The sequence below is a fragment of the Leucopleurus acutus genome (assembly GCF_964270905.1).
Source record: "Leucopleurus acutus genome assembly, chromosome: 10".
NCBI classification, from domain to species: Eukaryota; Metazoa; Chordata; class Mammalia; order Artiodactyla; family Delphinidae; genus Leucopleurus; species Leucopleurus acutus.
The window spans coordinates 79,589,985-79,605,459 of record NC_139153.1 but is presented as its reverse complement, the minus strand read 5'-3'; the positions used below and the strand labels follow the sequence as shown (position 1 = coordinate 79,605,459).

The 15,475-nt window shown below is 39.5% G+C and overlaps 1 protein-coding gene across 1 annotated transcript in view; it reads left to right on the top strand.

The window, feature by feature from the left end:
• Positions 1-15,475, top strand: part of PKHD1 (PKHD1 ciliary IPT domain containing fibrocystin/polyductin) — a 433,150-nt gene that overhangs the window by 74,319 nt on the left and 343,356 nt on the right. The window contains exons 35-36 of the mRNA XM_082848479.1: positions 3,738-3,957; positions 13,782-13,932. Coding sequence (XP_082704605.1) covers positions 3,738-3,957; positions 13,782-13,932 — 371 coding nt within the window. The remainder of the gene's footprint in view (positions 1-3,737; positions 3,958-13,781; positions 13,933-15,475) is intronic.

The following is a 15,475-nucleotide window of genomic DNA, read 5'->3' as shown; positions in this document are numbered from 1 at the left end:
TATCCCCTCCCTCTTGCATCTCCCTCCCACCCTCCCTATCCTACCCCTCTAGGTGGTCACAAAGCACGGAGCTGATCTCCCTGTGCTATGCGGCTGCTTCCCACTAGCTATCTGTTTTACATTTGGTAGTGTATATATGTCCATGTCACTCTCTCACTTTGTCCCAGCTTATACTTCCCCCTCCCCGTGTCCACAAGTCCATTCTCTATGTCTGCGTCTTTATTCCTGTCCTGCCTCTAGGTTTGTCAGAACCGTTTTTTTTTTTTAAGATTCCATATATATGTGTTAGCATACGGTATTTGTTTTTCTCTTCTGACTTACTTCACTCTGTATGACAGACTCTAGATCCATCCACCTCACTACAAATAACTCAATTTTGTTTCTTTTTATGGCTGAGTAATATTCCGTTGTATACATGTGCCACATCTTCTTTATCCATTCATCTATCAGTGGGCATTTAGGTTGCTTCCATGTCCTAGCTATTGTAAATAGTGCTGCAATGAACATTGTGGTACATGACTCTTTTTGAATTATGGTTTTTTCAGGGTATATGTCCAGTAGTGGGATTGCTGGGTCATATGGTAGTTCTATTTGTAGTTTTTTAAGGAACCTCCATGCTGTTCTCCATAGTGGATGTATCAATTTACATTCCTCCAGCAGTGCAAGAGCGTTCCCTTTTCTCCACACCCTCTCCAGCATTTATTGTTTCTAGATTTTTTGATGATGACCATTCTAACTGGTGTGAGGTGATACCTCATTGTAGTTTTGATTTGCATTTCTCTAATGATTAATGATGTTGAGCATTCTTTCATGTGTTTGTTGGCAGTCTGTATATCTTCTTTGGAGAAATGTCTGTTTAGGTCTTGTGCCCATTTTTGGATTGGGTTGTTTGTTTTTTTGATATTGAGCTGCATGAGCTGCTTGTGTATTTTGGTGATTAATCCTTTGTCACTCCACTGGTTTCTTACTTAAGATCCAGGATGGGAGTTGGGGATTCTGTGTATCCCTGAAATTGGATAAGACATTTTGAGAATATGATTGTGTATTTTTTTTTGTAGGAAGTAGGTCTACAGTGTACATCGAATTGTCAAAGGAGTGTGTCTCATAAATTATTAAAAACCACTAAATAATTCCCCTACTTTCAGATAGGATTGCACAGAACCAATTTAGTTAAGAATCTGTTATATTTTAAAAGATTTTTTAGCGGGCACTTCCACAGCAGCGACCCATACAAGTGTTTCACAGTTGCCTGTCTCAGGGAAATCTATCCTTTTACCTACTAATGCTCCCCACTCTACTTTTTTCAACCTTAATCAGCTGGCAGCCCTTGGGAAAGCTGAATAATTCAGTCCTTCTAACACAGTGCTTCTCAATGATATTATTATTGAGAATTACTGAAAAAATATTATTACCGGAGCAGCAACAGTAGCAGCACCTGGGATTTTGTTAACAGTGCGAATCCTTGGGACCTACTGTATCAGAAACTTTACAGCAAGTAAACATTTTAGTATTTCTCTTCTGAGCTTCTTGAGTATAATCTGTAAAAATATGCAGTCACTATGCTGCACACCTGAAACTAACATAATATTGTAAATCAACTATACTTCAATAAAAGTTAAGAAATGTAGAGTTCTAAAAATGTCCGTTTAAAAAAAAATGTCCTGTTGCTGCTTTTGGGGTCATCATCTTTACTTTTCCCCCAAATTGTACTTCTAACAAAAGAAGAATTTTCTTTCTTCATATGATAGGTTGCTAAAGCATCTTGTCAGTCTAATACTCTGTATTTGTTTAAAATCAGCAAGATCTTTGATCTTTTGGTTTCCTGCATTTATATCTTGAGTTATACCACATGACTTCTTCATGGAAACTTTGACTTTTCCATGAGGCATGAAAAGCTAAAGTGATTAAGGTCGCACAGCTACTTTGTGGCAGAACCTTGAGTAAAATCCATGGATTCTGATCCCCAACGCTGGGCACTTTTCATAATCCACTTTGTCAATTTGCATCCACCTAATCACCCATAATGAGTTCAGTATTTTATAGGTGTTAAGCCTGTTTTTATTTGCCCCAGGGCTTACTAACTGGAAAGTTCTCATGTTTCCTCTATCCATACAAGACTCTTACTTTCCAGACATTTTAATTGCTGTAATTCTTTGGGAACACAGTCACAGAACCTACTATGTGTTAGGTGCTTTGGAATATACCAGCAATAATAATACTATTTGTGTGTGATTGAATAACGGCAAACCCTCTCATGTACTTGTCTTATCCCTTGCTGCATGCAGCCCTGTGATGTAGGCAGGCCTCTTAGCTTCAAGCTCATAGCCCTTGATAACATGTGTTACGTGCTTGCATGAACAAGCTAGCTGCAGAGGTAGAAGGCTAGAGGAAATTTTTCTTTTCTATTTTATTAAGGTTTTCAGGCAGAGATGCTCCCAAACCATCTCATGTAGAGATTTGTTCATCCTCCTGTTAAAGGTTATTGCCAGTCTGGCTTGGTGATGCTTTTTACATCGTGTCTCATGACCTGGAAAGAAATGGTCTCAGGGTCAGAGGGCTTCAAATCATTGCTATTCTTCTTTATGAGATGTTAATAGTCATAACTCTATGAGAATCAAGAACTTCTGTTAATCAAGAGATCCCATAAAGAGAATGAAAAGTCTAGCCACAAATCTGGAGAAGGTATTAGTAAGCATATAACCTCTGTAGGATTAGTACCCAGAATATAAAACTCACAAATCAATAAGGAAAAGACAAGCATTCCAATAGAAAAAAAGGCAAATGACAGAAATGGGAATTTCATAGAAGGGAAAATACGTTGTTACTAAACATATAAAAACTTGCTCAACCTAAAAAGTAATGATGAAAATTCAAAATAAGGCCACAATGAGATGCTGTTGTATACTCACTGGACTGGCCAAAATTAAGAGTCTGATAATCCCAAGTGCTGACAATTATGTGGGTTACTGGGAAGTCATAAATATAGGTGGTAGGAACGTGAAATGACACAACCACTTTGGAAACAACATGACACTGTCTTGTAAGGTTGAACTTGCACCTACCCTATGAGTAGACAATTTTCTTAGAGGTATATACCCTAGAGAAAATTCCATACATGTTTGTAGTAGCAAAACCTGGGAATTACCCAAAAGTCCATTGGTGACAGAATAGGTAAATATATTGTAGTACTTTCACAGAATGCAGTGTTGAACAGCAGTGAAAATGTTTGAACAACAGTTACATGCAATAATAGGGCTAAATCTTGGAAACATAATATCGAGTGAAGAAAGCAGGTCTAAGGATATTATGCCATGTAGTCTATTTTCTAAAGTTCAAAAAGAAGTAAAATTAAACAATCTCCTGTTTAGGATACAAACCCATGTGAGAAAGCTATTTAAAAAATACAAGTGTTTGTTTCTGAGAATGAGGAGGAAGTGGGTAGACTTGGCCAGGAGCACATAGACTGGAGAGCATCTTGACGGTATTGGCTTATGTTGGCTGAATTTATGGTACATTCACATGAGTTTTCTGACTAGGTGATTCATATTTTACAAAAACATGATTTGTATCTTCTGTATGAATTATGTACACATAGAACACTTTTAAGAAGAGTAAATGAATAAGTTTATTTTCCTATTGGTCAAGGAAAAACACATGGGCTTGGTTGATGTAACAAAGTAAGGCCTTTAGTTCTTTCTGTGGTTATTACCTAACCCAACGTTGACCGTTTCATGCAGTGTCCTTGGCTTTCCTGTGTGGCCTGAGGCCTGAGGAGGAGAACTGTGAGACCTCTGGCTGCAGCTACGTGCAGTGTGATTTGACTGTCGCTGTGGGGACAGAGAGCCTGCCCGAATCATGGCCTTATTTCTACACCTGTGAAGAGAGTTCCCGATGCATCTGTGCACAAGATCGTTGGACAGAGTCCGTCTTTCCATCTTTCTCAGGCCTCTTCATCAGGTAACCTAGTCCTCTCCCTTCCTGACCTTCCCCACGAATGCACAGCCAGTGGATTAATGGAATTCTCAGGAACTGCAGGCTGCATGGACACAGCCCTAGGGCCAACCCTCTTGTTGGAGGGACTGTTCCATTGTGGATTCCAGCCAGTCTGCATATCAAAGAGTCTCCTGTCTTTTCAAGTGTTCAAGAGAACATCTGAAAAATCTGCCCAGTAAACAGCCTGCTTTGTTCTTGCTTAGATTTTAATATTTATCTTCCGATCCAGAGCAACATCTGGTGAATGCCAATGGGGGAAAAAGATTAGACATTATGAAAAACAGAAGGCTCTTTTCCCGTTTCCTTTTTCTTTTCTTTCCAAACAGATTCACAAGTATGAGAAAAAGTCATAGAGAAATCCAGCAGATTGTGCAATGTTTATTCAGAAGAAAGGGGGATGCATGGGCCGAAGGACTGTAGATCTAGGATTTAAAAGCCATAGGCTTATAAGTTTTTGAACTTAAAAAGCAAACAAATAAGTACCACAACTTTCCAGGTAAAAATCCCCTTTTCTAAACACATTTTAAAAAAAGTGTGGCCCTGTCGGTTGCTCTAGATGACCTTCATTTCTGCAAGCAGCTTCCTTACTGTGAAGTGTGATATTTCAGTGCTGAATGTGGCCCTGCGTCCTTCTTTATTTCTTATCTAGATAGAGTGGTTACATCCTATTATTTAATGAAGGCCTCTTTCCCCATTAAAAAATAAAACTAAACAAGACCAACTACCCAGAGGAAAAGTGAGAACCAGCCCTTTCCATGTCAGTCAGAATTCCTGATGTCCTAAGACAGCCCGTGTTTTACTTTTTAACATCTTTATTGGAGCATAATTGCTTTACAATGGTGTGTTAGTTTCTGCTTTATAACAAAGTGAATCAGCTATACATATACATATGTTCCCATATCTCCTCCCTCTTGCATCTCCTCCCACCCTCCCTATCCTACCGCTCTAGGTGGTCACAAAGCACCGAGCTGATCTTCCTGTGCTATGCTGCTGCTTCCCACTAGCTATCTGTTTTACATTTGGTAGTATATATAAGTCCATGCCACTCTCTAACTTCGTGCCAGCTTACCCTTCCCCCTCCCTGTGTCCTCAAGTCCATTCTCCACATCTGCGTCTTTATTCCTGTCCTGCCACTAGGTTCTTCGGAATCTTTTTTTGTTTTTTGTTTTTGTTTTTAGATTCCATATATATGTGTAAGCATATGGTATTTGGTTTCTCTTTCTGACTTACTTTGCTCTGTATGACAGACTCTAGGTCCATCCACCTCACTACAAATAACTCAATTTTGTTTCTTTTTATGGCTGAGTAATATTCCATTGTATATATGTGCCACATCTTCTTTATCCATTTATCTGTCAATGGACACTTAGGTTGCTTCCATGTCCTAGCTATTGTAAATAGTGCTGCAATGAACATTGTGGTACATGACTCTTTTTGAATTATGGTTTTCTCAGGATGTGTGCCCAGTAATGGGATTGCTGGGTCATTTGGTAGTTCTATTTTTAGTTTTTTAAGGAACCTCCATACTGTTCTCCATAGTGGCTGTATCAATTTACATTCCCACCGACAGTGCAAGAGGATTCTTTTCTCCACACCCTCTCCAGCATTTCTTGTTTGTGGATTTTTTGATGATGGCCATTCTGACTGGTGTGAGATGATATCTCATTGTAGTTTTGATTTGCATTTCTCTAATGATTAGTGATGTTGAGCATCCTTTCATGTGTTTGTTGTCAATTTTTTTATCTTCTTTGGAGGAATGTCTATTTAGGTCTCCTGCCCATTTTTTGTTGCGGTTGTGTGTTTCTTTGATAATGAGCTGCATGAGCTGCTTGTAAATTTTGGAGATTAATCCTTTGTCAGTTGCTTCATTTGCGAATATTTTCTCCCATTCTGAGGGTTGTCTTTTCGTCTTGTTTGTGGTTTTCTTTGCTGTGCAAAAACTTTTAAGTTTCATTAGGTCCTATTTGTTTATTTTTGTTTTTATTTCCATTTCTCTAGGAGGTGGGTTGAAAAGGATCTTGCTGTGATTTATGTCATAGAGTGTTCTGCCTATGTTTTCCTCTAAGAGTTTGATAGTGTCTGGCCTTACATTTAGGTCTTTAATCCATTTTGAGTTTATTTTAGTGTAGGGTGTTAGGGAGTGTTCTAATTTCATTCTTTTACATGTAGCTGTCCAGTTTTCCCAGCACCACTTACTGAAGGGGCTGTCTTTTCTGTGTTGTATATTCTTGCCCCCTTTATCAAAGGTAAGATGACCATAGGTGCATGGGTTTATCTCTGGGCTTTCTATCCTGTTCCATTGATCTATATTTATGTTTTTGTGCCAGTACCTTACTGTCTTGATTACTGTAGCTTTGTAGTATGGTCTGAAGTCAGGGAGCCTGATTCCTCCAGCTCTGTTTTTCTTTCTCAAGATTGCTTTGGCTATTCCATACAAATTGTGAAAGTTTTTATTCTAGTTCTGTGAAAAATGCCATTGGTAGTTTGATAGGGATTACACTGAATCTCTAGATTGCTTTGTGAAGTATCGTCATTTTCACAATGTTGATTCTTCCAATCCAAGAACATGGTATATCTCTCCATCTGTTTTTTCATCTTTAATTTCTTTCATCAGTGTCTTATAGTTTTCTGCATACAGGTCTTTTGTCTCCTTAAGTAGGTTTATTCCTAGGTATTTTATTCTTTTTGTTGCAATGATAAATGGGAGTGTTTCCTTAATTTCTCTTTCAGATTTTTCATCATTAGTATATAGGAATGCAAGAGATTTTTGTGCATTAATTTTGTGTCCTGCTACTTTACCAAATTCATTGATTAGCTCTAGTAGTTTTCTGGTAGCATCTTTAGGATTCTCTATGTATAGTATCATGTCATCTGCAAACAGTGACAGTTTTATTTCTTCTTTTCTGATTTGGATTCCTTCTATTTCTTTTTCGTCTCTGATTGCTGTGGCTAAAAGTTGCAAAACTATGTTGAATAATAGTGGTGAGAGTGGACAACCTTGTCTTGTTCCTGATCTTAGTAGAAATGGTTTCAGTTTTTCACCATTGAGATTGATGTTGGCTGTGTGTTCGGCATATATGGTCTTTATTATGTTGAGGTAAGTTCCCTCTATGCCTACTTTCTAGAGGGTTTTTATCATAAATGGGTGTTGAATTTTGTTGAAAGTTTTTCTGCATCTATTGAGATGGTTATATAGTTTTTCTCCTTCAATTTGTTAACATGGTTTATCACATTGATTGATTTGCGTATATTGAAGAATCCTTGCATTCCTGGAATAAGCCCCACTTGATCATGGTGTATGATCCGTTTAATGTGCTGTTGGATTCTGTTTGCTAGTATTTTGTTGAGGATTTTTGCATCTATGTTCATCAGTGATACTGGCCTGTAGTTTTCTTTCTTTGTGACATCTTTGTCTGGTTTTGGTATCAGGGTGATGGTGGCCTTGTAGAATGAGTTTGGGAGTGTTCCTCCCTCTACTATATTTGGAAGATTTTGAGAAGGATTGGTGTTAGCTCTTCTCTAAATGTTTGATAGAATTCACCTGTGAAGCCATCTGGTCCTGGGCTTTTGTTTGTTGGAAGATTTTTAATCACAGTTTCAATTTCAGTGCTTGTGATTGGTCTGCTTATATTTTCTATTTCTTCCTGGTTCAGTCTCTGAAGGTTGTGCCTTTCTAAGAATTTGTCCATTTCTTCCAGGTTGTCCATTTTATTGGCATAGAGTTGCTTGTAGTAATCTCTCATGATCCTTTGTATTTCTGCAGTGTTAGTTGTTACTTCTTCATTTTCATTTCTAATTCTATTGATTTGAGTCTTCTTTTTTTTCTTGATGAGTCTGGCTAATGGTTTATCAATTTTGTTTATCTTCTCAAAGAACCAGCTTTTAGTTTTATTGATCTTTGCTATTGTTTTCTTCATTTCTTTTTCATTTATTAATTCTTCATACTTTGATCCAGCGATTTTACTTCCAGGATTTTAAGAAAGCAGTTGGAAATATGTAACATTTATGAAGAACTATAGTCTTCAATGCTTTAGGTATATTAACAAAAACAGTTGAAATGAAGTAAGCGTTTGGTAATAAAGAATGAATCCAAGTGATAATATACTAAGAACCTTGAAAAACCGTGGTGTAGAACATTTAACCAAAGAAGGAAATGCTTACAATATACTGAGGCGTGAAAGGTACAGGTCACAAAATAGTGCCTCAATGAAGTCCTGATGGTGTTTATAGTACATGTACATGTGTCACTCAACAGGTGATTGGGAAAAAGACCGGAAGGATGTATTCTAAAATGCTGATAGTGCCTATCCCTAGGGGGCTGGAGGACTGATCATATTTGTTTTCTTCATTGTGTTTTTATGTAATTTTTTCAGTGAACATGTACTAATTTAATAACCAGAAAACACAATATAAATTTTACATGGGGTGCTAGGAATATCATGTGCTAAATAGCTTACCTTGGTTCCTCTTAAGATTGTGCTTGTGAACGCAGAGAACTACTTTCCAGGGTCTTTGCAAAGAACCCATTTCCATTAAATGGTTTAACCCCCTGCCAGCCACTACCACTATGGATTTGATATCATTTGGCAAAGACAGACATTTGTATCTGTGGCAAATATATGCCCAGTTTGTCCATGCATCCATCCATCCATCCGGTAGTTATCAAGTGTTTATGATGTTCCAGGTACTGTGCCAGGAGCTGGTGACTCAATGGTGAATGAGATGCAAAGTCCCTGTCCTTAAGAGTAGTGGAGGAGGCCAGACAATAAACAAGATGATCACATGTTCTGATAAGGGCTATAAAGTGATAAAAAACAATGGAGGCTGCTTTTAAAAATTTTTTTATTTCATTTTTTGTTATTATTATTTTTTAAATTGCAGTATAGTTGATTTACAATGTTGTATCAGTTTCAGGTGTACAGCAAACTGATTCAGTTATACAAATATATTTTATATATATATATATATATATGTTCTTTTTCAGATTCTTTTCCCTTTTAGATTATTACAAGATACTGAATATAGTTCCCTGCGCTACACAGTAGGTAGTGATATCAAATGATATTTGTCTTTCTCTGTCGGGCTTACTTCACTTAGTATGATAATCTCTAGGTCCATCTATGTTGCTACAAATGGCATTATTTCATTCTTTTTTATGGCTGAGTAATATTCCACTGTATGTGTGTGTGTGTGTGTGTGTGTGTGTATGTGTATATATCTCACATCTTCTTTATCCATTCATCTGTCAATGGACATTTAGGTTACTTCCATATCTTGGCTACTGTAAATAGTGCTGCAGTGAACATTGGAGTGCATGTATCTTTTTTTTTTCCCCAAGGGAAAGATACTCATTTATTTTTATATTTTTTTACATTTTTTTTTGAATTTTATTTTATTTATTTATTTTTACAGCAGGTTCTTTTTAGTTATCCATTTTATACATATTAGTGTATATATGTCAATCCCAATCTACCAATTCAACCCACCCCCACCCCCACCCCTCCCCTGGAGTGCATGTATCTTTTTGAATTATAGTTTTCTCTAGATATATGCCCAGGTGTGGGATCACTGGATCAGCTCAGAGGAGGTTTCTCTGAAGAAGTGCCTTTTAAGCTGAGCTAAGGACAAGTGTCATTATGGAGAGTCAGGCAGTGGGGGCAGCAAGTGCAAAGGACCCATCAAGTTTCATGAACTGTCAGAGGTCAGAAGGGCAGGAGTAGGGTTAGAAGGAGGAAAAGTGGCTCGAGAAGAGCTCGGGGATGTATTAAGGTCTCAAAGGCCATAGTAAGGAGTTTGGATTCTATTCTAAGAACAGACTAAGTATCTTTCTAAAGTCACAGTCAAGCCCCGGCAGTATCAGGACTGGAACCCAAGGCTTCTGACTCACAGTGTACTCAGCATGATGCTGTATTGTTGGCATCAGTAACAGAGCCTTGGCTGGGCTGTGTGGGTCCAGGAGATTTGAGACATGGGAAGCAATTTCAGGCTAAGTGAGGGAGACAGAATGATGGCATGTGTTTTTACTGCCTACCATAGAGAGTGCATCCAAGGAGAATATCTGCTTACTTTTGGATCTGGTTGGACCGACTGAAAGAGCAATAGATTGGGACTCAGGAAACTTAGGTTCTAGAACTCTCTCTCCCACCATTTGGGCCAAATATTCTTACCACATTCCCTCAAAATAAATATTTGTGTGCATGTGTGTGTGCATGCACATCCATATCATCTGTATCTATGTATTTCTCTGTGTACACATATGTCTATAGTTAAAACTGGCCAACTGTGCTCCTTAATTTATAGGATGGTTGTGGAAGAAAACATGACATAGTAATATTAAGAAACTTTGAAATTTTGCAAATGTTAGTCCATTTTTGACATCCTGGTGTCTCTGCTCATCTTGATGATGGCTTTTTAATGAAAAAAATTTCTAGTCATATAATCAGGGCCAAAAAAGAAAAGAAATATGAGCTAAAGGTTGTGAGAAAGTCTAAGCCAGCAGAAAAGGGTTTTAACTCTTTCAGAGCAAAAAGAACATGATTTGTTTTCACTTTCTTCTTGTATCGGGAAGCAGGGCACACAGGGTGGGAAGCAGCCTGGAAACACAGGACAATGCAAGGCAGAGTCAGGGATGCCGTGGTGCCCAGGCCTACGCCTGACATCACAGAGGTGGGAAGTACCTTCTGTACCATGGTCACTAGTCTTTCCTGGGAAGATCAGTGGCCCCACTGTGACATCTGCTTCTTCTGTCGTGTGCCTACAACTGCGGGGAACAGACTGTCTCCTCCGGGAACGGCCTGGAAAGCCACAGCGACCCTTGTTACAGCATCGACAGATATCAGCAGGGTCTTCTACTGGGGGACCAGCTGTTAGAGCACTTGCTGAAGAAACAGGCTTTGTTTAATTTGTTCAGGACTTGGTCAGCTGGAGTGACCTTCCAATGGCAGGTGATATATATTGTGTTTCTGGAGTCACTAGCAAAATGAAACAATCCACTGTGAGCTGGTGGGCATTGCTACAGGCAGATGAAAAGAGGGCAGGGTGACTTACCTCATTTTACTCTAACCTTTGCTGACGAAGAACCCAGAAGGGGCAGAAGAAGTCTGGTTAGGAGGTGGAAGCCCATGATCAGGAAAGGTTGTAAAGGTCACTCCTTCCCTTGAGTTCAAGTCAGTATCCCAGATCATCATATAGTGAGTATAAAAAACCTGCTCATATGAGTGAAGATCCACAGTTGGAAATGAACATGAGAGGGGAGCACAGAACAGAGAGGTGACAGGCAAATATTCTTTCCCTTGCCTAAGAAGCAAAAAAAGGGAATTCTGGAAAGGTAGACAACTAAGTTTACATTATCCCTGACAAAATTCCAGAATGAATTATTAATCAGATGGCTTGTGAGCCTTCAGAAATGGGAGTAGCAATCTGGGAACCGATTCACAAGGAACGAGATGGTGTGGAAAACCAACTTCATTTCCTTTCTGATGGCTTTATAAGAGATTTATGATGGCAATGGTGATGGAGAGCTTCTTAAACGATTCTAGCAACCCTCCTACCCCCCGCCCCCCAGTAGCAAAAGAAAGGTTCTAGCTGCAAAGCCCAAGGTACCCTGTCACAGAATCAAGTTGCTTTGAAGTCAGGTGTTTTATTTGAAAAGTCCATGTGAATTTTGCATTCTACTTCATCATATTTCCATAGGTATCTAAATATTACATTTTAATTTAAAAGTTAAATTGCTTTGCTTTTCTGAATCTTTGCATGCAAGTAACACTCCAGGAGCAAATGCTGTGTTTATCCTGTGGCTTTGTCTACCCCTGGATGATGGCTCAGCTAAATGGATGTGTAGCTACATTACAGGCTCAGATTCAAAATGTATTTGAGCAATGGGTCCACATCAGTGAGACGACCTGTAACAACAATGAATGTAAATTCCCACATTGACATTTCAACAATAATACCACCTATGTCACTACCACCTAAAACTATAACAAGAACTGACTTTATCGGACACTTCCTTGCACCAGATTCTGGGCAGGTCCTTTTGTAGGCTTCATTTTGCTCCATCCCCCAAACACCTCTTTAAAAGAGTATCTTTATGATTAGTAACTTCATTTTATAAACGTGGAAAAAAAGCTTAGAGAGTCATGTCTTCAGCAATGTCAGATGGATGGTAAATATCTGCTCGGGGATTCAAATCTAGCTGGCTGGCTTTCAAGCCTCACTTTTGCATTATAATGCTTCTCAGAAAATCGGCTGAACACATGCAGCATGGTGAAATCCTCAGGTAATTGTGGCTCTGAGACTTTGAGTTCACCACCATCTTAATTTAAGCTTAGGGGCTACAAAATGAACACAGTATTAGGTGCCATGGTGGGGAGGGCTTCGATAAAGGGAGACCACAGCCTCAATGGTCAGCCAAACTGGGCTGCACAATATTAACATATTGCCAATCTACAGTAGGTGTAGAAGACAGTGAGTATGGAAGTCATGTCCTGGGTGGATACGGAGCTGGGAATGTTTTAGCATGAAGACGAGGAGATGACGTAGATGTGATGGTTATCCTGCTCATTATTTCTAGCAAAGTGTGGGAGAAACCATTTCGACATTGATTTGAAAAAAGTTGGTCTAGTTGGACATGAGTTATAGTTTCTCAAGCAGTGATCTTTTTTGCCCTTTTCATCACCAGTCCTGGTCTTCCCGTGGGATATGCCAACTTCGTGGTGATGTCCCATCAGCATCTCAAAACTTGGGAGTATTGCTCTAGGAGACGGGACCCCTTGGATTCTCATCTCGGAGTTGCCTTATTTTTGTGTTTGACTTTATGCAAATCACCAATCTCTTTGAGTTACATTTTTTATGCCTCTACCTAATTTACCGGCTGAAATGAGATCATACGTATGAAACTGTTAAAAAGTGTAAAACATCGTGCATTATTATAACTAATCATCTTGGAGCTAGGTGCAACAATGCCTGAAGCCAGGATTATTCTTGAGTAAATATCACACCTGTTCGGGGCCATGCCCTGCAAACTCCATGCTCTCGTCTCCTCTGGACCACATATTTGTAGACTTTCTGTAATGCTACACTGCAGTTTTTCATTTTAAATCCAGTCTGGTTTCTCTCCTTAAAGCAAGAGGACTTTTAAAGCAAGTGGCTGGTAGTGTAACTGGCACATATATGGAATCTCCTTAGTCTGGGCGGTTAAGTAAGTTTAATTAATTTACTAAGTTAATGTTCCACTGCTAGCAACAGAGCCTCATTGCCATCAGCTGGGGAGAGGGAATTGAAAGCCTAAATGAGCTCATTTTTTCACAGTTGGAATTAGGGACCAGTTAGCCAGTTGTGTGGGTTTTCCAATTTCTCCATCTGCCCTGGGGGGATTCAGGCAATTCACTCCCCCATCACTGTAAGAACAGGAAGAGGGAAGGGGAAAAGAAAAAAAAATTTTTTTCCTAACATTTGCTTCCATTTTTGGAACTGGAAGTATTATCTGTGCATTGCTTCTTTGGTTGGGTTTGGAGAAGCTTTTGCTAATGTTCCTGATAGAGCTGGAAAAGAGAAAGGCCTCAGTGAAAGATATTTACCATGTGCATTTTCATTGCAGGGTGTGCAGATAAAGGGAAAACAAATAAACAATAAAAGAATGGAAACAAAATTACAGAAATTTGCAAAATTTGACAAATGGTGGCCTGTGGTTGCCACAAGCTAATGGCTTGCAATGATTAATAAGAGTAAAAATAATTGCATTTCATTAAGATTGATGACACCCCATTTAACCTCCCCTCTCGTTTCAGCCCTAAAGTGGAAAGAGATGAAGTTCTCATCTATAATAGCTCCTGTACCATTACCATGGAAACTGAGGCAAAGATGGAGTGTGAGACGCCTAATCAGCCAATTACCGCCAAGATTACTGAGATACAGAAAAGCTGGGGCCAGAACACTCAGGTATAATCAAATCTTTTTTACAGACTGATTCAAACAGCTCAAATTAAATTTGTAATATTGTGTACATTAAAAAAACAATTTAGCCCAAATGGCAGCGATATATAATATTAAATGCTCTCAAACTTTGAGGAGCTGGTCTAATGCACAGCATCTGAATTCATAGTTAACTATGGTTAATCATATATTTTCTCAAAAATAAATGAGTGCTGCCTGGGCTCTTTTAAAGCACATTCTGAACAGATAATCTCAGCATTTTGTCCTGCTTTCCGCGAGCATGTTTGAAGGAAGCTCTCAGTGGTTTATTTCTCCATGAAATAAATGGCCTACAATTTAACCAGGCCCTTCTGGAAGGTTTCCAAATCACTCAGCCATCCTCAGTTGGTGGGATGGCAGTGTCTCCTGGTCCATCCCGAAAAGTCTGCGGGGTCATCTGGTCCAGCCTCCCTACCTCACCCATCCATTTTTAAAGCATCTTAGCCACCCCTCCAAGTGGGTTTTGTAAGAATGTGTCCTTAAAAGTCCCTTGTGGGAGATTCCACAGCCTCCCAGGAAATTTTCGAAAATTGAAATCAGAGACAAAGGGCTGTTTGGAAATGTATCAGATAATCTTTTACAACTCTCTAGGCTTCTCATGGTACACAGCTAAAAAATAATATTTATTGAGCACCTACTCCCTTAGGTGTCTTTCTCTTTATGAAAGCGATCCTCAGATCTCCCTCTTTTGTCTCTTTTATTGGAACAAACATTTATTGAGCACCTATTAAGTAACACACGCTATCGGAGATCCTTTCATGAATGCTGCTCCGATGAAACCTTTGCAATCCCAAACTGTACCTCCTGGGTTCGTGAGGCCTGTTTTTTTATAACTTTTGGGCTGGTGCTGAAAAAACATGCAGTTACAAATAATGTGATTTTTCTGTCCTTTCTAAGCTGTTCCCTGTCTGCCTTTCCACCCCCTGTCCCCCGGGGTCTCCCTGTCCATCCTGTTACCTCCTAGGCTTTTCACACCCCTTTCCCAAACCTTCAGGTTGTTGCACAGGGCTGTTGCTTCTTCCTTCATTGTGTCCCCCCCTGCCAAATTCACCTCTTCCTTTCAGTGTATTGATAGCTTTAATTCTTTATCTGCAGCACTATGGTCCCCGAATCACAGCCTCCTCTTCATGCCCGTGCCCCTTCTCAGCAGTTGGCTGGCAGTGATGTTTACTGTAGTGAGTGAGGCTGCTGAATCAGCATTGAATTGTAGAAGGAGAGCTGTGGGCTGAAGGCCAGCTGTGGGACACTGAGCATTCTTTAAGGCTTTCCAGGCTTCAGTTTCCACCTGGGGAATAATAAGCTGGGTTGTTAGGGTGCACCTCTGAGCAAATGCCGGTGACAGGAAGGAAGAGGCAGGTAGCACAGGGGTTAGGGGCTTTGAGCTGGACTGCTGGGAATGGAATACATCAGTTGCCCCCTGGGGGACTTCAGGCAACTTAGCCCCTCTGTGCATCAGTTTTCTCATCTGTAAAGTGGGGAGAAAAATGGTACCCCCACCCCCCCCAAATAG